Genomic DNA, 25,122 nt, shown 5'->3' with positions numbered 1-25,122 from the left:
AAGGCTGGAAGAATGTGTTATCTCTTGTTGTGGTGGCTTGTTGGGATTTTTTTTTTTGATCTGTTTGCTCTCTGTTCTTTTCCTGGCTGCTGCCTCGCTGAAAGGGATGGAATTTAGGCTTGAAGTTGCGGTGAGGTAAAGCTTTGCTTCAGGTGCATCGTGAGCCTCTGGCATGCAGTACACAGACATACTAATAGAAACAGACATTCCCGGGTTGCTACGGTAACGGAGACAGAGTGACGATAACGCTTAATGGCTCAGAGGAACCTCCAAGATGATTCTTGGTGATGAAGGTTTTGGTTTAAAAAAAATAATATATATATATATATATATATATATATATATATATATATATATATATATATATATATATATAAAGGGGCTGTTTTAAACCACATGTACACATATTGATGGTCTCCCAACAATTCGTTTAGCTCATTAAGTTGATACTTGATAAAAAAGTAATAATAATAATAATAATAATAAGCACAATTTTATATTTAAAATGTATTTTGGTCCAAACACATTAAGGACTTACATAAGAGTGGAAGTCTGAGTTATTGTGAAAGACTAAGAGCACTTGGTCTTGTGCAGTTCCCTTTGCAGTGGTCTGGGAGGTGAGCTTGTTCGGACGTATTGGGCATATGAGGATAGCTGATTCCAGGGGTGTTTGGGGGTGCTGGGAAGTGCTAGAAAGTCATCAGATTTCCTTTGTGAAAATATCTGTGGGAATGGAAGGTGTGTTGAGTGGTTCACTGGCAGAGTGGTCACTGAATGGAACAGGCTGGCAAAATGGAAAAGGACAAATATTGGTTTGGATATTTTAAGAACAGCCTGGAAACACCCATATGAACTAGTGAATGGTATTCTGGCAAAATTGGATGGGCATTGTTGCCCATGCTTGAAGTACTGATATGTGTGTATCTAAGGATAGAAATATACTTATAACAAAAAAATAACTAGAAGGGTCTCATAATTTAAAGTCTATGTACTGTATAAATAGGCTTGGAAGGAGCTAATAATAAGAATAAGCAGTACAGCTTGTGGTCTCTCAAATAACTAAGCAACAGTAAAAAAAAAAACGCACACAAGTTATGTAATGTATGATTTTAGTAAATCTAGACATAAAATATATAATCGTCATATAAGATGAAGCAGTCTGCTAAATTTAGATATCAAAGACAGGATTTAATAACATGGGCTTGTGTATAATAACACTACTGTTTAACTTGTCATAAATGACATACACTACACTGAACATCAAGGGGACGCATGATGATTTTCTTATATGAGTAAATATGCATAACAAGTCATGTAATTGCTTTAACTTGAATTGTAGTACTTATAACCCATCTTGACCATATATAATACTTAAGCAGTTACCAAGCTAACTAATGTTTTATACATGACATCAAACTGACAAAGTTGTTCAAGGGAAACAATAGATGCCTGAACTAGAAATGTCATAGAATGTAACAATCACATTCTGAACAAATAGTATTAAATTGACAATACTCAATTAGTTTAACCTTTGCTGATTATACAAAATAGAATGTTGCCATTTAAATCTAAAGACTTGCAGTATATGCCATAAAATGTCAGTTTATGAATATGGAAAGGAAACTTGCAATCATAATCACAATAAGTGAATTTGTAGTTTTTAACCTATAATGTCACTCATTTTATAAGAAAAGACAGACATGAAAATCCTTATGTGTAGGAAACTGGGGGGGGGGGTGAAGTGATAATTTCAATGCAGTAACTTCCATCAATGTTCATCAATGTTCACATAAAACAAACTTGAACTTTAAGTAAGTTAGCAACAAACAAAGTGATTACTTAAATGCTTTCAAACAATGAGATATAACTTCTGAAATATCCAGTAAACTACATTGCATTATAAACATTAGGTATAAATATTATTACCATCTATTTATATTTAGTAATAAGTTTTTAAAGACTTCATCACTAAGGGTGAATATGTTAAATAAGTGTGCTATAATCTTTTATTGTGGCTTTGTATATGATACATCCTACTTAACTATGATCAAATTGCTTGTCATCTATCTTTCATGCAAATATTAATTACAATAAGTAGACGTTTATATTGTATTATAATTCTGTCTAATCTACAATAATACTATATCTGTTCAAAATAATATACATATTGCTTATTCCTATTATAAATATTCTCCATATGATAATTCAATGTATGGAGCTCAGATGTTCTAGATTGTCAAGGTATGAGTGATAATCTGATGGACTTAGGTTTATCCATCAGATTAGAAATGAGTTTCATTCCATGGCTAGTGCAGATCTTAGATTTGTTAACATTTATTAATTTAAATTTGTTATTTCACAAAAAAACATGTTTAGTATGCCTGACCAAAACATTACATTACTGGTAAACACTCAGAGTATAAAACTGATAATTTCCTTTAAAAGCTCAAACATATACTTTATAGTTATCAGAGGAAAATGTTTAATAGTAACAATAAAACAAAAAATACAAAGTCTAAATAACCTAATATGGATTAAACTTTATTAACTTTAAATACCGATGGCTTAAACAATGCTAGCAAGAGATGAAATCTACTGAAATATTTAATTCTGAACAAAGCACAAATTGTCTTCCTTCAAGAAAATCATTTCAAAACAAATGACAATTACAAATGGAATCCTAAGGAATATTGGCGCAATCCACTCATAAGACAAAGACAAAAGGAGTAACAATTTTATAGAAAACAAATGTGATTAACCCAGAAATCATTTATAAGTATGAAGATAAAGAAGGCCTTATGGCATTAGTAATAGTTAAATATAATAGAATATGGACCCTAGCCAATCTATACTGGTTCCCAGGCACTGGAACAAGAACTGTTAAAAAACACTTGGATTTCATTTCCAATAATTATAAAGCAACTTAATATTAGGAGGAGATTTTAGCTGTATATTTGATATTTCTGAAACTACAAATAAAAGACCACTGTGCACATCTGCTGTATCAAAAGCTTTAAACAAGTGGGTTGAATAATTTCATCTTGTCGATACTTTCAAATTTAAAGAAGATAAATCTTTGTTGTTTTCCCATCAAGATCACAGATTTGGTACCCAAACTAGAATAGATAAAATATTTGCTGCCCATGACTTACACTTTAAAATCATTCACTTTTCAATCACTCCCTGCCCCTTTTCAGGCCACAATTCATTGATACTAAAACTTCAAAATGGGTACAAACCATTAATCTTTAACTCCAGAATTCTAGCATATATAACTAAAATTAAAGAGTTCAAACCCTGGTTATTATTATCTGAATTACAGTTCTTCTTAGATATTAATTACACCACAGACCATAGAGATAAATAAAATAATGATACGGGACTCATTAAAAGCTTACATATATGGTAAAACCCTAACTTGGTTAAAAAAAGAATCAGAGAAAGGGATTCTGAATTATTAGATCTACAATCTAAACATTTGTCAGTAAAAGAAAAAAAATCAAAATCATTTGAAGATGAAAAAGAAAGTTAAAGTATTAAACAATAAATACAATGGCATTTTAGCACATAAAACTAGTTTAGCTTTAGAAAAAAAAAACTAAAAATTAATACCTTGGCCACTTCTCCCAAATGTCTACATAATATATCCACAAGAATCAAAATACAATCAAAAGCAAATAACATTAAAAGTATCTTCCATGAAAAGAAAGTGAAAATGTCTTGAATATAGGTAACATTCTTGATGTCTATAGAAATCACTATATGGAACATTTTCAATATGAAAATATTCATATCGATCAATTAAATCTAGAAGAAAAAATTTCTAATATAAAAAAAATACCAGAAAAATTAAAACTAGATCTGCAAGCACTCATATCCTACAAGGAAATTACAGATACAATAAAAGAGGATAAAAATAATAAAGTTCTAGGTATAGATGGCATAATTATGGAAATATATAAACTTTTCCTTTCAAAGATACTATCCCTCTTCTATAAAACTATATTAGAAATTCAGTCACAAGCTTTAATGCCACCCTCTTGGAGATATTTCTTAATCACACCAATCCTAAAAGAAAACAAATCCCCCAACCTCTGTACCTCATATACACCTATATCACTTTTAAATAATGACTATAAGATATTTATGACAATATTAACTAACAGAATGAAAATACCACTATCCAAAATAATAAATAATGATCACACTGGATTTATATATCATTTATTTATCATTGACACACACATGACAATATTAAAAGGATAATTTCTCTTATACAGTATGTTAATAAAGAAAGTAAAGAAACGCTCATAATTGGCTTAGATATAGAGAAAGCCTTTGATACCCTAAATTGGGACTATTTACTCAAAATCCTAATGCCATTTGAATTTCCTGCATCCTTTGTTCATCTCCTAAAGAATATATATACACAAATAATTTAGTGTATGTCAAGTTAGGTCATTTTACCTCTGAATCTATACATATAACAAAAGGTACTAAACAAGGATGTCCCATGTCACTGATTCTATTTGCTCTGACTACTGAAATATTGGCAAATTCAATTCTTAACAATATAAAAATCAAAGGAATAGATGTTTATGAACAATACAATTCTAAAGTAATGCTATTTGCTGATGACATATTACTAATATCATCTAATACAAAAGAGACATTAGAAGAATAAAATATATTAATTGACAAATTTCACATGATTTCAGGATTCCATTTCAATAAATCAAAATTGTTTATTTTTAAATAAAAAAAGAACTACAGACTAAGGGGGATCACATCATAGGGAAACAAGAATCTACCTTAAAATATCTAGGAATTGAGTTATGCAAGGATAATAATGAAGTAATCCCAAATACTAAAATAATATCATAAATACAATTAAAACAAAATATTAACATTTGAAGATAGACTACAGTTAATAAAAATGGTTTTACTGCCAAAGATCCTATATATAGCCTTGGCAATACAACTGCTACCAGAAAGGAATATACTTAAATAAATAAATTCATGTCTAATAAAATGTTATGGTTTTCCAAAAGAAACAGAATAGCTTTAATACATCATATCAGACCATGGAAACAGGGAAGATTAAACTTTCCTGATATAGAAACATATATAAAAGCATCAATATCTTAAACAATCTCAGATTAGATAAATCCAAATTACTCTGAAAATTGGAAACAATTACTAACTGTAATATCAATAAATTAATTTGATTTACAAAACAAAAATTCAAATAACAGATAAAAACAATTTGCCATGGCACATATATATTAGTATGCAATATAACATAACTAAACCCACTAAAACTTGTATGATTAATTATTACATTGACTCATTATTAATGCAAATACAGATTTAAAAATCTGGTTTGATCTTTTAACAAAAAGACACTCAATACAGTTAATTGAAGATATTAAAACAAATTTCTTATTATTAATAAAATATATATCTTTTATACAATACTGGAAAGCTTTTAATTGGAAATACTTGCACAGAGCATTCTTAACCCCAGACAGAATCAGTACAATTAGTTATTCCATAAAAGGAATATGTTGGAGATGTGAACTAGTATACAATGCAGGTTGGTACCATATTTTCTTTGATTTGTTTTAAAATTAATCCATTTGGAATGGTATTAATAACTTTATACAAGCTTTATTTAATTAATCATTTTATTTAACTAAAGCTCTTGTATTATTAAATGTGAACAAAGGTCCTCATTTGAATAGGTCAAACATGTGTCTAGTATGGACTATACTTGCAATTTCAAGGAAGTGTATAACAAGAAGATGGAATACAAACACAATACCAACTTTGGAAGACTTCTGCAGCCTACTGAAGACCACAGCATTATTGGAAATTAAAATTAAAGAACTAAGAATTTATCCAAAGCCATTTATCAACAACCCTTGGGGGAAAGTCTTATCGTTGACTGACACTATACAATAATTGATCAGACAATCTGATAATGGATTGGACATACTTGTAAAGTAACTGTATATATTAAGATCTGTTATAGTGTCAGGCTAATCTAAATAGTGTACATAGTTATTTAAGATGTTGTGTATAAATACTATGGAATTAATTCAAATGTATTTGAAAAATAAATGAATATGACACTGTGTTTACTCCCTGAAATCTTTTTGTAAGGAACCTTTGTGGACATTCCAGTTATTGCATGTGTCTGATCAGGTAACAACTGATTGGGACATTATTCTCTATGATGGGTCTGATGAGGGACATGCACAGTGTATAATGACCTCTCTGAAGCTAGATAGCATACCCTTGATTATAAGTTAAGCAATAGTTATTAAATCAATTTTTAAAAGTTTACAGAAATTGCTCTAAAGATGAACAAAATATTAGCTACATTAATTTTAACAACAAGCAATAATCATCTCCACTAAATATATTACTGACAAACCAGGTACAATACCAATCAACTTTTTTATATATCTTTTGAAGGGAAAGAGGTTTTTTTTGTGGGTTATATACATAGCACTAGGTACAACACAATTTACCTTAATGGCATATTTTTAAACATTCCTACTTTCACAGAATATCGACAGATATGCCAGCACAGTAAATGTTTTTGTGTTTTGCTTTAGAGACATATCTAGCCACTTTCTGCAAAACTAGGATTGTTTGAAAAAAATACCTGATCATGGTAAGTAGTGTTTTGCAGTGCATCAATTATTTGTGAATACTCATTTACTGTGCATATTCTAGCACTTGGCCCTTGGCAGCTGAACAGTAGAGGCCAACTTAACTTTGACATGCTATAAGAAAATCACCACAGCATCTCAACATGTTAAAATCCACACTAGTTTTGTTACGTCGGTCCCAATTCCCTATCATTATGGTAAACAAAACTAATTAAAGCAGCCATACTTATGCACCTTCCTCCATTCCTTGCTGCTATAGTTCTTTGGACATTTAAATGGGACTATGTATATCTGCCCATCTGTAATATTACAATAAAAGCAAGGAACTGAATGATTAATTTACTTGTACAATAAAGTATTCAGATGTTGTATCCTTGAGAAATAAAATTGCAATGTTAAATTTGTTATCTTATCAGATAAAATACGGGCTTTGGAAAGAATAAGTGTAGATAAGGAAAGTTATAAAAAGACAACGCAAAAAGAAAAAGGCAAACTGGCTATAGAAAGACCCAGAAAATGTCACTTTGTCTAAAAAAAATACTTGCTCAGGAATGCACAGTAATGTGAGCAATAACACTGAAACAGACTGTTTAACTTCCTAATAATGATTAATTCTAAATGAATAGTGTCTTTAAGTTCACAGCCACAAGAGCACAAGCATATCATTTATGGGTACGTGTGTGTGTGTGTGTGTGTGTGTGTGTGTGTGTGTGTGTGTCTGTGTATATCTATCTTATCTATAGCTATACACATATATCTATACATATATATATGGGTACTATTGAAATCAGTGAATGTGTGTTAGGGCAACAGGTGCTTAGTAGATTGCAAATCATCAACTAAGCAGCTGATCAACAGATGTAGAAGCTTGCATGATTTTAAGATTTAGGAAATTTTCCCTTACCCCATGTTTGTACACCCTCAGAGTTAGTATAAATAATTAGCAGGGGGTGTGAGGTGCAGAGGTCTTCCATCTTGTTAAAACAGTGATTTATTGTAGTTTTGAAAGTACAATTTTACATGTGCCAAGCCTGTTACTCAGCTCATGCATACTGGCATGTTAACACAACACATGCATGCACACTCTCTCTCACACACATACACACACACACACACACACACACATACATATACACACACACATACATACACACACACACACACACACACACACACACACACACACACACACACACACACACACACACACACACACACACACACACACAGATATACAATATACACACAAACATGCATTATGAAACAGCACCCATAGAGCAGCTGTAACTGGCCATGCAGAGAGCAAAAATGTTTGCTTATGACAAGAGTGCATTCCTAATACTATAGCACAAAATTCATTAAAATGATTTACAATTTTTATTAATTGTAGTATTCAATGTTCTTTGCATGCAACTATAGGTGTACTGCAGTTTATCACCCTTCCCCCCATGACATTGTTCTGTTTCTGGAGTTTGCTTTGTCATGACAGTACTTATCTCTCCATTTATATTATGAGTGTAGACTTGCAACAATGTTTAAAATGTGAGTTGTAAGCTTTTATTAATGTCACAACACACTTATTTTAAAAATGGGTATACTATTTAGTGTATCCTCATGCTGTTAATTTGTTAATGCATTTTTGTTTCAAAATAGTTTTCTTTCTGAATCTCTTAATGCATTTTGCTTCTAACATTGCAAGCATCGCTTCAAATGAAGTTTTCCTCCCTAAGGGGCCCTTACTTCCACAGTCTTTAATTCATCTTGGCATCTTAACTCTCATATTTATGACCTTTGATGGAAGAACAAAATGGCCATTTGTTTTCTCAAAGGTACAAAAAGAGAAAACTGAAAAAAATAAAATACTACTGTTGGGAGGTCTTAGCAGAAACAGTAGTCTTTCCTATGGGATTTACTTGGTAAGATCTGGGAGGCATTTTTGGCTTTATGTCAACCACATCCCAAATCCCTTGAATAAGTATGATAGAAATGGGTTTGCTGAAATAAAAAAAAGATAATACCAGAGCAGAAAAATGCTTCACGTTCTACCTGCTAGAGCTCTTAATTTTTCAGGTTAGAAAAATCTGACATTTTATATTTTATCTGTTGGTTTATGTTATTCAGTGCTGTGCATTAGACAGACTATTTCATTTCAGTGTACAAAAGACAAAGTTCAAAGTGTTTATTACAATATTATTGCAAACCCTAGAAATCTTAAGTAGCCAAGTGATAACAGCACAGATCAACTAATACATTCATTCACATTATATAAATGTGATATGCTCAGTGGACTCTTGCAGGATACATGGTTTTAACATTCCAACACTGTATAACTGGAAAATGTGCACAGAGGAATTCACAGACATGGTAACCTCTGTGTAGGTCCACTGTACAGAAATATGCCATAGTAATGATTATGCTTGATTCACTGATACATGTCAGAACTGCAAAAGATAAACAATACAGGGCACTGACTAAGCAGGTAGAAGCTGTCCATCTACAAATAAGCAATGCAGCATAGTTAAGGGGATAATCCCCCTTAGTAAACAGCAGTGCTGTGTATCCCTGCTGCTCCAGAATTCATTGCAACCCACAGGCTGCAGCGCTGAGACTGTTACACAGTCACTAGGGCTGGCACTTGTATGGTCTTAAGATGCAGAACCATGTAACATTATATCTAAACATATATAATTCTATACATAAACAGAGTTCCATATTCTTGATTGTAAGTTTGTTTGTTGAACATTTAGTTATAGCGATTGTATGTTGAACTGTTGGCTCATCACAGGATGTCAGCATTTGTTTTGCAGAATCACTACATAGTGGAGAGTAGGATTTTGACCTTTTCCCACCACTTTGCGATTTCAGAGTTGGTATATATCTTTAGCTGGGGGTGTGGTAAGCACAGGAGGGCTTGTCTGCTATATAGAATGTTATTTCTTTTTTTTCCTTTTTTTTTGATTATTTGAGTTTCAATAATTTGTGATCAACATAGTGTATTATAATGTAGTGAGGCAGCAATGTAAAGTTATCAACCAAAGACAAAAAAACACATTAACATGGTAGGTATTGGATGATACTCACTAAATATGAAGCCTAAGCGAGGAGCAAAGGAAGAGCTGCATGCATGAATGTGGCATGAGGACAACTCATGTCGCAGGCTGTATGAACTGTACTGACAATGATGCATGCTGCTTTGTCCTTTGTCATCATTTACACTATATACCATTAGAGCACAGAGTGTGCTGCAGTGTACACACCCCACTATACAGTGTTTACCAGGAGATGTGGACTCTGCCTTGCAGTCCAGTGCATGCAGGCTTTCATACGGTACTCTCTTATGAGATCCTGCTGACCGTCTGGTTACTGACTGGGCAGTGCACAGTGCGGACTGCACAGGATGCCATGTAGCTCACCGTTATACTATCATGCCTCACTAATTAGTCACTGACTGTACAATATCTGCCTGAGCTACACAGGCTGTCATGCTGTACGCTTGCTTGGCAGCCTGTCATACTGCTCTTGCAGCATTTATTTTGTAGGGTAAACCTTCATGTGAGGGGAGGCTTTGCCACCACACCACCATACCTATCAAGATTTTACAACTAAGAAGAAAAAAATTAAAAAGAAAATGGCTTTCCTTGAACAAACCGAGCCCACACTGACAGTGATTCATACTGAAAATGTGATTAGCAAGTTCCAAATTGGTGATGTAAAAAAAAGACAATTTAATCTTCTGCAGTTTACAATTAGTATATAGTCTATACAGCTATTTTAGTGGAAAATAAATACTTCTTTATATAAGTTTAATATCAAAAAAAGGGGAAATTTTCAAAATCACTTTTTTTCAGATAATTTTTAAATAATATTCAGATGAAAGTTACATTATTTGTCTTTAAAGAATGTCTAATAAAACCCTTTGAAGGAGTTAAATATATAAATAACATGGACAGACAACATATATCAAATTCTTCTCTAGGTTAACTTCTTATCTTTATCACCCAAGCAAATGAAAAAAACGGATTATGTTCACAAATGTATTACTTCAATATACTGAAGCTCCATATAATGTGGTGTTTGTGTTTCAAGTAGTGGGGGCCTTGAAATACTCTCCTCTTCATGAGGACCTCAGCAATAAGTCTGGTGGCAGGTAAAATCAAATGCTTTTAATGCATGTTTTAACTCTCTCTTCTCTACTAGGGCTGAAAGATATACTAGAAGCTAAGATTGATTATACTTAATGTTACTTAAATTTACTGGTCGTGAGAGTTTTAAACTTTAATGTTTAGTTGTGCCTTTTCTTAAAGTTGATTCCTTTGTTTAATGCTTGCTTGTGGAAGGCGATTTATTTTTTCTCAAAAACGTGTCAGTTATTAGGTTTATTAAACCTTATTTATTCTTTTCTACTTCATAATGTCCGTTTCTTTATATGGCTATACCTGTTTTGCAGGTAGTCCTTGCTGAAGTCCCTTACATCATTGTTGTTGTTTCTGGTAGTTAGGTTACTTCTTTTATGTACACCCTCAATGCTCTCAACCTTCCATCTCCAAAATGAGGAACACTAGCCCTCATAATGTGGAGCAAATGAACAAAATGTGGAACACGTACTAATGGCTTACTAACAACTTCAACTAGGAAGGTCAGAGGATGGTCAAAATATTCTGGTTTTACTTATAAAGAAGATCTTTTAATGAATTAATATAATTAATTTCTATTTACCATAGATTTCACTTAAAAAAAATTCCTAACACTGAATGTGTGACAGACTCTTTCAATGTGAAACTTCAAGGAACTTCGAGGAACATGAACTTTTTAAGACCCCAAATGAGGTACGTTCCTCGTAATGAGGTACATTTGAAAGGTATGTACACCATGTATGAAATTTTGCTTTCCTTTGGTAGAACAATGTAAACCATCTCTGGCCTATATATTAAGAGCTGGATCCATAGTATTTACTTACGCTGTTAATAACTGCACTCATAAACTTAAAATCTCCACATGCGGCAGCTCACAATATGCAGCTTTTCTTTGCTGTTTTAGCCAGTCAGTTAGACACACACACACCCACACTAAGCAAATCCACACTTACTGCTTCACTGGACAGGGTTTCCAAAGTGGAAGAGAATTCCAGGTTCTACTTACATAGTTTGCAAAGAGGGAGTCACTGGCTGTGTTATTAATTTTGCTAGTCTGAATTAGTAGTTTGTTAGAGGATCAAAGCGGTCTAGGATTGTTATAGGGGGTGATAATATTTTTAAGTGCAGGAGTATTGTCTGGATTATAGAGGTTTTTATAGGCCATAATCAGTTGGTTATACTAGCTGCGGTGGTGGTGCTGTGTTAGCGTTGTTGCCTCACAGTTAGACATTGCCCGTTCGATCCTCAGTTAGAGCGTCTTCTGTATGGCGACATGCGTGAACGGGCGTTCCTTCATTGAAGGTTGTGCATTAGGCCCGGCAAGCCAACATGTAAAACTTTACTGCCAATCATTACGGACCGGAGTTCCCCTGTGGTGACCCCTAACCAGGAAAAAGCCGAAAGACACAAACAAACAAAATCAGTTGGTTATACTGGATTAGGCTGGGTAGTTCAATTCACCCAAGCTGATTTAGATTGATGCAATGATGAGTCCTAAAAGGCAGCCCAGTGGCAAACCTGGCAATGTGGTTGTAGCAAATTGAGAGTTTGTTAAGGACAGTCTTGTTTAAATTCGAGAGTAGAGGTGATGCATACAGAAGGGTTGAAAGAAGGTGAGAGCGAGCTATGGCAATTTTAGCTGGAGGGGTTAGGAAGGCTTTTATTCTGTAAAGTGACCATAGTTTTTTATTGATGGTTTTGATAGTTTGGTTAACATACAGGTCGAATTTTAGATTATTATCTATGATGACACCTAATAGTTTTGTAGAGGGGTCAGGGGAGGTTATTGTGCCATCATTTGAATTTATGGTAAAGGTGAAAGCGGTAGACCTACGTGTTGGTGAAAATAACAGCATTTTAGTTTTTTTGGGATTTAGGATCAGACAACATTCAGAAAGCCAGTTTTCTATTGTATTAAAGGTGGTCTGGGTAGCTGACCATAACTCTATTGGAGTTGTGGCCGAGCAAATCAGAGTAGAGTCATCAGCATATTGGATACAACTGACTTTTGGGATGACAGTATATAGGTCGTTAATGAAAATGGAGAACAGCAAGGGCCCCAGTATAGAGCCTTGTGGTACTCCAAGAGTATTAGGTAGAAGATTAGAGAGTTTGTTCTGCCAGAGGACAGCCTGCTGTCGACCATTCAGGTAGGATTGAAACCAATGAAGGGTTCTAGTACCTAGACAGAATGTTTGCATGGTGTGGATTAAAAGTTGGTGATCAACCATATTGAATGCCTTGGAAAGATCCAAGAAGAGGGCTGAGGATATATAATTATTGTTGCGATTATGGTTTATGGTGTCAGCAAAGGCTAGGAGGGCTGAAGTAGTGCTGTGATGAGGACGGAAGCCATGCTGAGTGTCTGCCATAAGGTGATTCTGGATTAGGTGGTGCATGAGTTGTCTATGAATACATTCTTCCATAATCTTTGCAAGTGGAGAGAGTATAGCTACTGGCCTATAACTGGAGAATTCAATATTAACTAGTACTCTGTATAAAAGAGCAATACATTAAGCAATGTTATCCTACTCCAAACAGCTGGAAAACTAAAACCAAATGCATTTTCATGTCAACAGTTTTACACTATGGTAGCCAGTGACAGGGGACAACTGTTCTAGATGTAAAAAAGACTTGGAAAGACTGTTTCCTTACATTTACAGATAGGACATTTCACAGATTTTGTAGGACAGTCAGCAATTCAAGGACAGTCTCACTGAGTACTGTCCTCGTACATGGAGCATGCTGATTATGGTCCAAGATCAGTAAAAGGATTGCTGCTCTGACATAAAATCCAATCATAGCAACTTTTAAGGATGCATAATAACTGAAGTTATGTATCTATCAAAGCTGTTATGACCTGGTGTCTTGCAGCAGGACATGTGGCAGCCATCACAGAACACAGTCAGCAGTGATTTTACAGCTTTAAAATATGTAATACATTTGAAATTGCCATACAAATTAAAAAAGGCTGTGACAAGATGAAGTTTCTTACAGCTTTTAAAGCAATTAACAGGAGTGTAGCCAGGAATTTTAGTACTGTACTGCAGCTTTCATAATGGAACCCAGAAAGTGTATCCCTTTGTCCAGCACAGTGTTGTTTCTGAAGAACACACTTTTTCATTATTGAAAAAAAAATTCTGAAAAAAAAGAATGGCCTTTTGGCCAAAATAGGAAAAACAATTAACAATAATGTAATACCATGGTAAATATTTTACATTTTTAAATGAAAATTCTAGCTTGTCACACTGTTCAAAATATTCAAATATTTTCTAATAAATGGAGATTATATATATATATATATATATATATATATATATATATATATAGTGTATGGCTGATGTCCTCCTTGGAATGTGCTGTCTATGTGATAGGGCTAATTGTGTTATAGCATTCAAGACTGTATAAAATCTCTGGACTCCTACATTTTTTTGAAAGTAACAGTACATTAGAGCAAATAAAGATCCATGTACCATAAAGAATTCTGACTGGATCTCTCAGGTCATAAATGACTAGTTATGTGTTCTCAACATGAATGTCAAGATTCACCTCTATAACTTTGTTTCACACCTTTGTGGAGGTGAATTTCTTGATATCCATATCTTAAACATATCACAAGTTGGTTATAGAATCACTGAATCATAGAATGAACAAGGCAACTAGGCATATGGCCGTTTATACCTTGCCAGTATCACTCCATAGACCTTACCTTCATTTTCAAAGAATGATAGACCAGTCATACCAGGAGTGAGTTGATGAATATCCATCCAATTGTTTAATTCCTTCTTAAAGAAGAATGTGACACATTGCCTTATCTAGTGAGAAAGTGTGCTCCAGAGAAGGTGTAGTCATTATGTGATAACTCTGCCATGATTTGATTATTTGCTGAAGCAGTTTCAGATCTCTGCCTCTAGTGTTACCTGGACTGATTTCTGGACATATAAGAGTTCTTGTACTGATGGATCCCTAATGGTCCAGATGGCAAGGCAGTGATCACCACAAAGGAGTCTACAGGGCACTGAATACATGGACAAGATCTCCAGACTCTCCTGATGGAGCATGTTCTTTATGCCAATGACATTTTTTGTCATGATCATGTTATCTGAAACTGGGACGTAATCTTCTATGCTATAAGCCAAATAGGCAGAATTCAACAAGATTCTCATGCAGGAATGCCAACCATTCAGGAACACTTAGACCCGGACACAATATGCACACAAACACTTACAAGCTCACAAGAACATGCACACAAAACATTCAAATAGCATGTATGCAAACATGTGCACAATGACGCAATACACAAAAACAAGCACACATCATACAAATGAAAACACTGAGGGTAAAACCACCAGAACCTCCCGCTGTTTGCATTTCACCAAACCTGTATAAATTTCCATCAAAATTCAAAGTTGCTGCTGTGACTAATGACAGGAGATGGCAACAGTGATCTGAAACATTGATGACTGCATTCTCAAGCCTTTTAATGACCCAATCATTGATGTATTGACCAGTGACCAACCAAGCAATTTACATATACATGTCTTACAGAGCAAGTTTTGGCTGTTTGCCAAAATTCATGATGTTTAGAGGCTTTGCCATAATGTGCAAATTAGATTCAGCTATATTACCCCAAAAACAATTCATATAACCAAAATTTACGTTTCATATCTTATTTCTTATGAAATGGTCTGAAAAATGCTAGGCTTAATGTGAACTTTCTAATTGTTCCTTCACATCATTTTTGTTGTAGTCTCCCAAAGGTAGCATAGGTATGTAGGAAGGCAACAAGATGTTCATCATTGTGAGTATCCCTTTGATATATCCATGAATGAGGATGGTAGAATGAAGTTCTCAGAGAATTATCTGTAACAAGCAGGTCCACAATATGACTGGATATATTCACCTCAGGCTTTAACCACTTCAAGAAAGGTGAATCATACCTAAAACCATATGCCCTTAGGAAATGGATAGGTACAGCTGTAAATCCACAGTGAATGGACCTCTGTGGCCATTCAAAGCCATCTCAGAATTCTTCACATCACCTTAAAGTAGTCATTGCCTTGTGCTTACTCTCAGCTGGAAAATGTTTTCTGGTATTCCCTAGTGAGGAATAATGAAAGTAACCCCATAATGTAAAGGTTTTTCACTACTGTATTCAAAGGACAGGAGATGTGACGTAACACCATTTATGGTCACCATATTTTGAAAGTAGTGAGTGACTTCATCCCAGACTACACACTCATTTGTGGTACTCTTAGTGTGGTATTTTGTTGTGGCCATTCCTAATATTTATTTTCTGCACATATCTTACTTGACAAATTAATGCTTCTATACTTTCTTTTTGTGTTTTGACCAATACAAGGATGCTTTCATCATAAGGCAGGGTCACAGACTGAAAGGATATGAAGTTTTGACCCTCCTGTTTGCAAGCCACCTGCTAAAGTGCAAGAATCTGAGTTTCTTTCTTGGCAGAGACTGCAAAATACTTCAGAAAGTGTTCCATTTCCAAGTTGTGCTGAATACGTGATTAGTGTTCAAAAGGTAAAAATCACAGAAATCATGGCTGAAGCAACTCGATCCATATTATTTGCTACAGAACTGTGAAGCAAAGATGAGCCTGAGAAAGAAGGCTTCTGAGTCAGATTACTGTTCTCAGTCACCGATACAATATGAAAATCTCCCCTTGTAGTCATAACAGAAACAGCATAGAGTGACGACAGCTGGTTCACATATTCTATACCAAATGACCTCACCTTCAGCTTGCATGGTAAAGGACATAAGACCAGTTTGTGCTAATACAAGGGATGGTATTCACTTAGCTCCAGGCATATTAGTTCCATCCTAGCATTACTTGTCAGGAACGGTCCTTTGTTTTGCCTTGGCTTGATGTCATTTAACTTGAACCTTATGCTGTTGTTTCACCAGTGTAATATGGATGGATTGAAAAGGTCAAAATAAGTATCCAGTTCTCTTCCCATTGTGACAAAGGTGGATGACATGAGGTGTGTTTCGTAGGACATTAGAAAAATATTTAGACTGTTTTAAATAGGACCTTCATTAGTTTACTAAGCTTGTTTAATATCCTTAGTCTGCTCTTCAGCTCACCCACATTGGACAGGCAAATGTGCTGCTTAACATTAATGTTAAGAAATATCTTAAAATCTGTGTGAGAAACAAACATTGGTCTGTCGCAGCATGCTAGTTGTTCAGGCACCCACAAATGACTAAGCACGGCATGCTGCTTCTGTATGTCTCTCTCAGACGTTGTGAAAGTCACGGCTACAACTTTTCAGATGCACATTAGCCTTCATTAACAAAGTCTCCTGCAAAATCCATGTGAATGTGCTGCCAGAGATGCTCAGGGCACTTCTGCAGAAAGTGGTGCAACCACTGAAGTGCTTATTACACTCGTGCATGTCAAAAAAGCAACTGTGCCTTCTCCTCAGTAATGCTATCCAAGCCTGTCCACCACAAATAACTATGTTTTATCTCTTTCGCATGGGTCAATCCACAGTTCCTGACATGTAGGTAATATAGCAAATGCTGCCTTAAAGGTTGTAAATAATATCTCAAATTCCCAACAACAAACCACTAGAATGAACAGATAATTCTCATCTTCATGCAAGGGGAATTTAACATTTGAGGACACTTACAAATTCTGTACTGATTTTCCATATATCAAGTGTATCATTTGTGGCAGCATGGGATCTACAAAAGTTGCCTTTTACACTTGATTTGCCATGACAGGAGAATTTTCTATTTGTGCAAAATCAGAAATTTCTTTTTGATATGTAAGAGGAAAGTTATCTGGCAGTGGAAATTCTGCTAAACCTTCTGGATCTCCCTGTGAAGTTGACTTTCGATACATCATTTTACACATATACATAGGTAGACAAAGTAAAGCATGTTGCGGCACTTTGCTTATGGTCAATGAAAGAATATCCACAAATGATTCTAAAATTGATGCCAGATGCTAATGGTCTAAGAGAAGAGTAAATGTACCCCCAAATTAATATTGGCAGTATTTTTCAGTTGTAAAACATGATTCACAGTCCTTCCCACTGAACATAAACATATTTTTTTCTGATGAACTTACACTAGGTTCTATTCCAAACGCGATCCATCATATACTAACTGCAAAGTTAAGACAAGGAATAAAATACACCAGAGCTTCAGCATTTAATAAAGCCATATTTGCTTTTTAAAATGCAGTGCTAAATTGCTTATATATTTCCATTTTTTTAGACAGATGGTCATGCAAAGATCTTAAAAGTGTTCATAGGTTCATAGGTTCATAGGTTCATACTAGGCTATCTGCCCGAGGGCATTTATAAGCCTAGCCCATTGTTTTGTGGCTTATGCCACCCCTTTAGTATGGGGAACTATACCCATTATTTTGCTGTGCCTCTGTCGAGCAGTGACACTGAGGTAATTCCTGGGGTATATCTGCGATCTCCCATCCATTGGTCAAGATTTCTCTTGAACAAGGCCAGCGAGGTGCTCTGCCTCACATGTACCGGGATTTTGTTCCACAGCATAGGGAGTCTTTGGGTGATGAATCTATCCCTCCAGCACGTCCTATTAATAGCCGTGTCGAGGTTTAAGTCTCCCGCCCTTGTGGCTCTGATGGATCTAGATTTTTGAGGTGAAGCATATTCATCAAATCTGGGTTTGACATGGCCTTGTATGTTAGGCAAAGGTCACCTCTGAGCAGCGGTGCGACTGAATAGAGCTGGAGTTCTTTCAGTCGGGCAGCATAGGACAGATTTTTGAGACCCTTTATCCTTTTGGTGAGGAACTTTTGTGGCCTCTCCAGCTGCTGCAAGTGTCGGGTCAGATACATTCGAATGGGGCATTGTACTCAATCATTGGTCTGATGAGTGATGAGTAAAGGGAGACTATGACCTCCCTTGATCTAGATGAGAATCCCTTCATGATAAGGTGGGCAATGTAGAAGGACTTCCTAACTACTTTAGCTACATGGGTGTCGAATGACAGACTACTATCAACCTGGGTCCCCAGGTCCCTGATAACTTCTTCTGTGCTCAGTGGATTGCCACCTATTTGGTAGCTAGGGGTAACCTTGTTTTTCCAAGGGTATGACTATGCATTTTTGGCATTTAACTTTAGGCCGTGGCTCTGGCACCAGTTATCCGCTTCTGTGAGACCCTTCTGAAGGATATCTGTGTCAGATGTGTTTTCTACTATGGCGCCCAGTTTGCAGTCATCTGCAAACTTTGTCAGCCATAACCCTCCTGTGTTTGCTTGTACTTGGAAAAGTAGATGCCAAACAAGAGTGGGCCCAGGACTGAGCCCTGTGGGACACCACTTGTGACAGGCTTTGAGTCTGACATGGCGCCAGCAACTCTGACCCTGTGGGTTCTGTCACTCAGCCAGTTTGCAACCCATCTTGTGATGTATGGGTTAACATTTAAGCTGATGAGTTTTTCAATGATACCCAAGTGGGGTATTGTATCGAAGGCCTTAGCCAGATCGAGGTAGGCTGTATGGACTGCCTTTCCCTCATCAATGGCTTTGGTGACTGTTTCAAAAGTCAACCAAGTTTAAAAGGCATGATCTGCCTTTGACAAAGCCAAACTGGGTTGGATCCAAAGTCTGCAAATTCCCTATGTCTTTATTTATGAGGTCCATTATGATCCTCTCCATGGCTTTGCAGATAAGGCTTGTCAAGCTAATGGGCCGGTAATTTCCAGGGTCTGTGGAGGCACCGCCTTTGTGAAGTGGGACCACAGTTGCAGTGCGCCACTCCCTGGGTACGTATCCAGAGGTAAGACTTTGATTAAACAGCTGTCCTAGCTGTGGGTTTAATTCCTCATTGAGTTCGTGGAGCACACAGCCGGGGACACCATCGGGTCCCATGGATGCTGTGTTTTTTGCTTTGGAGAGAGCAGTTCTCACTTGGGCGCTGGAGATGTTTGGGGGGCTGCACTCATTTGGTATAGATATCTCTCCTTTTGGTTTACCATCTGTGAAAATGTTTTCCACAATAATTAAGCACTGCAAAGAAAAAATAAAGCTGGTTTGCATTTTGAGGAGCCTGTGCCACTGCAGTGACCTTTACCTAAGATATGATGCTATAAAGACATGTAGCATCACTTAATGTCCCATGTATTCAACTGAAAGCTTAACAATTTGCACATTTTTTGCAAAAATATAAACAATAATCTTCCAGCTTCTGAAAATTTACATGCCTGTCCTAAACAGTCTTATTAGTTCATCTTGGTGGCCTACACATCCTTCTAGAAACATTTGATTTTCAGTAACCCACTTAAAGTTTGGTCCACGGCCATTTAAAACAAACTGGCATTGAAGTAATGCCGGATGACAATCTGCATTACTGGTGACACTCACTCTTTATCACAACTGTAACTAATTATGGTAACATTTATTAACATATATCTGTAGATAAGCCTGGAATAAATGGCCGTCTTATATTTACAACTTCATGGTACAGACCTCAACGGCTAGATTAGGGGTAACACTATCAAAGAAGATGTGGCGGGAAGAAAATTAAAAATGTTATGTAAGCAATACCAGGACTCCACAAGAATCACACTAGGAGAGTGTCTAGCCACCTAGCAGGTAGCAAAGACTCTCCCTTACTGTGGACTGCCCAGAAGATTTAGACTAGTCATGGATCACATCCCATAACACTTAACACTCCTAGTGCCTCTTAGAATGCAGGAACACTTAAGCAATATTAGAGCTGGAAAACAGAAAATCATGTTGCTGAGTTTCTGACTTTAAAGCATTTTTTGAAAACAAAAGGGTAAATGTTTAGATTTTTGTTAAGACAGATACAGCTAATGTATATTTTAGAGATCTACACTTTAAAATGAAGAACATAATCAAGAATTAGAATAAGAATCTGCTTTGAGAAGCTTGGTTGATTGCTTTCTTGACTTTTAACTGATTGCATTTAAAAGTGTTCTGATTACAGTAGTGTTTGTACTCCCTGGAAAACCTTGCGGCCATGGTGCTAGGAGTTTTAAAAGTCCTATGGAATAAAGTCAACCGTTTTTTATTTCCTTGATTTTTCAGTTTGTTTAATTATTGTTTTGCACAAATCATGTCCCACACAGATGTTTATGAATAAAAGAAGGAATTTTTTTACTCACTGTTTTGTAAGCTTGTATTCACCTTCTTCACTACAGTCCCAGAATGGGGCACAATAAAAGATGGACAGTCCTAGTCTTGTGTCCTGGCACTCATGGTTACCGAACCCCAGGGTCAGAACTGGTAAGGAAATTTGACAAAGTGGGGAGTTGTAAATGAAAGCAGGTAAACAAGTGAACCGTAGCAATATGTTTGGCCTTTTCTACATTATAGGAGTTGGACTGTCACTCTAAATCTGTGTAGGTGCTGTCTCCGCTGGTATCTCTGATTGCTGAAAGAACTGGGAAGAAAGCAAGACAGTTCTAGACAACTTCCTCCAGGGTTAGATGGTCTATAAAGAAATTGCGTCTGGTCATTTGGACCCAGCATTCCCATTATCAGGCTACGGATCTCTTCTGGCCTGTTTTGTATGCATTTCTATCTTGGTATTGAAACTAACTTTCAACATTTATCACCCAAAGTATCGTCAGATCATGGAAGAGACTGCTATTACAAATAAGGAAATGTAAATTGTATGCAGTATCAAAACCTAAAAGCAACCATTCATGATTACATCATCATATAATACCAAAACTGAAATAGTCGCCAATACAAATTTACAGGGTATTTTAAGAGATGACAACCTCAGATTCAGGCAGCATGCATTACTATATTTTCTGTTCTAAAACATTTCAAGCCCTACAATTCTGTTATACAACAATTTTATCTTTGAAACTGTAATGTGTAACGTAAATGCAATTACATGTGTACTTCTAATGGAGCTTTCCTCCCCTGGCCTTCTCTGAAAATGGGTTTTACCCAGTCAGATGATCCTTATCAGCAATGACAAATAAATAAATACATAAATAAATAAACAAATGATTCACTAGAAGCATTCAAACAGTCTTTAGAAACTTGCTTTTGTTTGACTGTCTACTCTTTGACCTTGAAGAATGCATTATGAGGGTCTTTGACCTTTATGCAGATTACTATTAGCTATGAAACAATGAAACCTGACATCTCAGGCTTCTGTTTATACCAGTTGGTTCTGCTTTGATGCTTTTAGACCAGATAGATATAATGACATTGCTATGCATACACAATAAATCTTTCCCAGACTCATCTGCTTGGACTGAGGTCTCTGCTTTGCATAGCTCCTTTTATTCATATTTATTATTATTTGTTTGTCTTTGTTGACCAGGAATGTCTGACTTGGCAATGCCAATTTTCAGCAGAGGTTGAGGGAGAAAAGTGTCAGTAGATACATTTAAGATACTGATGCCAAAACATGCTCACACAAAGACAGTTAATTTGGAATATATGTGACAATCAGCCATTACCTACGGAGGGTTACAGCACAGATGTTGGGAATAAATAAAAGTAAGTTAAGGAGTGTGAAACATTAGTCAGTAGGTACACAGTAGTTAAAGCCAGAAGAAGGAGAGAGGCATTATATAGCTGATGAGTAAAAAGATAGCTGGTAAGAATACCAGTTTACTTACTAACATAGTTATAAGGCAGTGCTGAGGAGTATTTGAAGGAGATGAATAAAGTGGAAAGGCCAGAAGACACTGAAATATAAAGTGAGGATTAAAACAGGAAGATAATCAAGAAGGAGTGGTAGAAAGGTTTACCATGTTGAAGGGGATAGAGGTTAGAAAGGTATAGGGGTATGTGCTAACATAGGAAAACATAGTCACACAGGTGAGAAACGTGCATGACCACATCTGGTTTAGGTGCTGTCTTTGTAAGGGCTTGAAAGCTAAATGTTCCATGGTCTGTTTTAGGTATGTTTAGATGGAAGGTGATCATAGGTGAAATATGACCCAGGGTTTTAGACATTGGCCCGATAATGTAAAATACTGACTGTTTCTCCTTGAAATTAGTGGCAGAAGTCTATTCTACAGACATTAGATAAACAATCCTTCCTCACTGTTTTAAATATTTCAATTTTACTGTATTTTTAAAGTTATCTGTAATCAATCTGAGGAAGTCCAAATAGTGAATAAAGATGCTTACCTGAGCAAAGTGTAAAAGTAATCTGTATGGTAACTGTCATACATTTCAGTTACATTGTGTTATATTTGTTAGTTTGTCCTCCATTTTTTCATTTAAGTTGATTTTGTACAATTTTTTTGAGGGTCTTATTGACTTGACTTTCCTATTAATACATACCCATAGGCACACACACACACACACATACATGCACATGCGCACACACGCACACACACATACTGTTTACATGTTCACTTATATATTTTATGTATGTGTGTATATATATATATATATATATATATATATATATATAGTAAAATTATTGATTTCTTATCATTATATAAATGGATATTGGAAGATTTGTTATTGTGCAAAATGGAGCACCACTGTGCTCAACCATGAGTTAATAATTACTTCATCTTCTTGACCTGCCTGCCTTTTCATTTCAGTTCAGTATACATGATCTTTTTTTCTCATTAAAAACTAGAAATGTTTTCCTTTCTTCAGCATGTGTTTTGTAGCTCAACAGCATTGCTATGGAATACCCTAGTACTGACTAAATTTAGATTCTACAGAGCATGCCCATTACTTCGTGCCTTTCCTTTAATTTTGTTTTTCTGAAAAGCACACAAAGTTACTCCGTAGTATCTCATATTTATCACAACCCTACCAACACGCAATCTGCTTAAGGAAATACCTTTTTAAATTCCTTTACATTTTCTGGTTCTTCTACAAAATACAATTCTTAATAAGGTCTATTAACATGAGAGGAAAGATGAAACTGCAATGTTATTATCTTCCAATTTTTTATGAGATCCCTGTGTTGTGGCATTCTAAAACGTGGTTTGCCATTAGTACTGCAGTTTAACTCTTGTGTCTACTTCTTACATAATTACATACAGTACTTACAGTCTGGACTGTTATAAGATCTTTCTGCCTGCATTTTAGCTGTCATATTCAAGGCAACAAACTTGATTTCAAATGTTTTTGCTAATAGCATAATGTTGTATTTATTTATTTTTTTTATTTGCTGTTGAGTTTTGTTGTAATGTGTATGTTCATACCCGAAGTATCCTTTCGCTAGCTTCCTCCTAACAATCATGCCTATTATTCTCATGAGACATAGTTATTAAAATGGAACTCTGGACAATACACTGTAGTATAAATAAAACTGATTGACTGGACAACTTTATGTTGTTTGTATACATGCACGCACACACACGCATATACACACCTAAGCACAAGAAAAATAATAACAGTTACGGCTTAGCAAAAGTGTACGCATTACAACATAATTATTTCTGTTTTTAGCTGTAATGAACACAGGCATTTATTAGTTTCCTCATTCACACTGAAAAATCTGCATCACAAATTGTATTACTTTATAAGGAAGTTTGATGTCTCCATTTATTGCCATTTGAATTACTTATATTATTGGGTCTGGTTTTGCAAAAACCCAAAACAAATAAAGCAAGTCCTTTTTATTTATTTATTTATTTTTTTAATAAATGGATCTAGAGGTAGGAGAAAAGTGTGATCACTCTTTATCTATGTTCTTGGTTTTACCTACCTGAATATGAAGATGAAAAGCATAAGGAGCATACAGAATGTAGCCACATTGTCCATGGTCTTCATTAGAACGACTAACTGACGCCTCAATGCAGGCATAAAACGCACAAGTTTCAGCACTCGAAGAAGACGAAATGTTCTAAGGACTGAGAGACCACCATCTGATTGTCCAACAATCTCACACACACTAAGTTAAACAAAAATACAAGATTATTTTCAGTAAACTGTAGTGTCTATCTGAAGAAAAAAAGTATCTACACAGACTGTGCAGTGCATTTTCCTTCATCTCTGTCTCACAACACAATATTATTGTAATCTACAGTATAATTATCATAAATATCATCTGTAAGTATGCAAGACAAAAGTAATTAAATTACTTGATTTTATTAAGCTCCATATACCCATCAGGAGTTGTGAATCTGCTAAAGAACTTTCAGTGAAGGATAGTATTATGAAAATAACTAGCTTAAAACTATTCTTTCTTTCTAGTGGGGAAAGTCCCACCCTCCGCACCTCATGCTTATACACACCACTTGTATACACATATACATGTGCTCCATTGCTGCAGAGCACAAAAGGGCAAACTCTACTGCCACTGAGTCTGGCTTGCAGGGGCATTTAATTTGTGG

General features: G+C 35.5%; 1 protein-coding gene across 1 annotated transcript in view; it reads right to left on the bottom strand.

Annotated features, from left to right (window-relative positions):
* CACNA1I (calcium voltage-gated channel subunit alpha1 I) overlaps positions 1-25,122 on the bottom strand; it is a 3,136,920-nt gene that overhangs the window by 1,058,232 nt on the left and 2,053,566 nt on the right. Inside the window, exon 10 of the mRNA XM_044073362.1 lies at positions 24,495-24,680. Within this exon, the coding sequence (XP_043929297.1) occupies positions 24,495-24,680 (186 nt within the window). The remainder of the gene's footprint in view (positions 1-24,494; positions 24,681-25,122) is intronic.

This window comes from Protopterus annectens, chromosome 1.part0 (genome assembly GCF_019279795.1).
Source record: "Protopterus annectens isolate FY-2018-M chromosome 1.part0, PAN1.0, whole genome shotgun sequence".
Classification (NCBI taxonomy): Eukaryota; Metazoa; Chordata; order Ceratodontiformes; family Protopteridae; genus Protopterus; species Protopterus annectens.
This window is presented reverse-complemented; position numbering and strand designations above follow the sequence as displayed.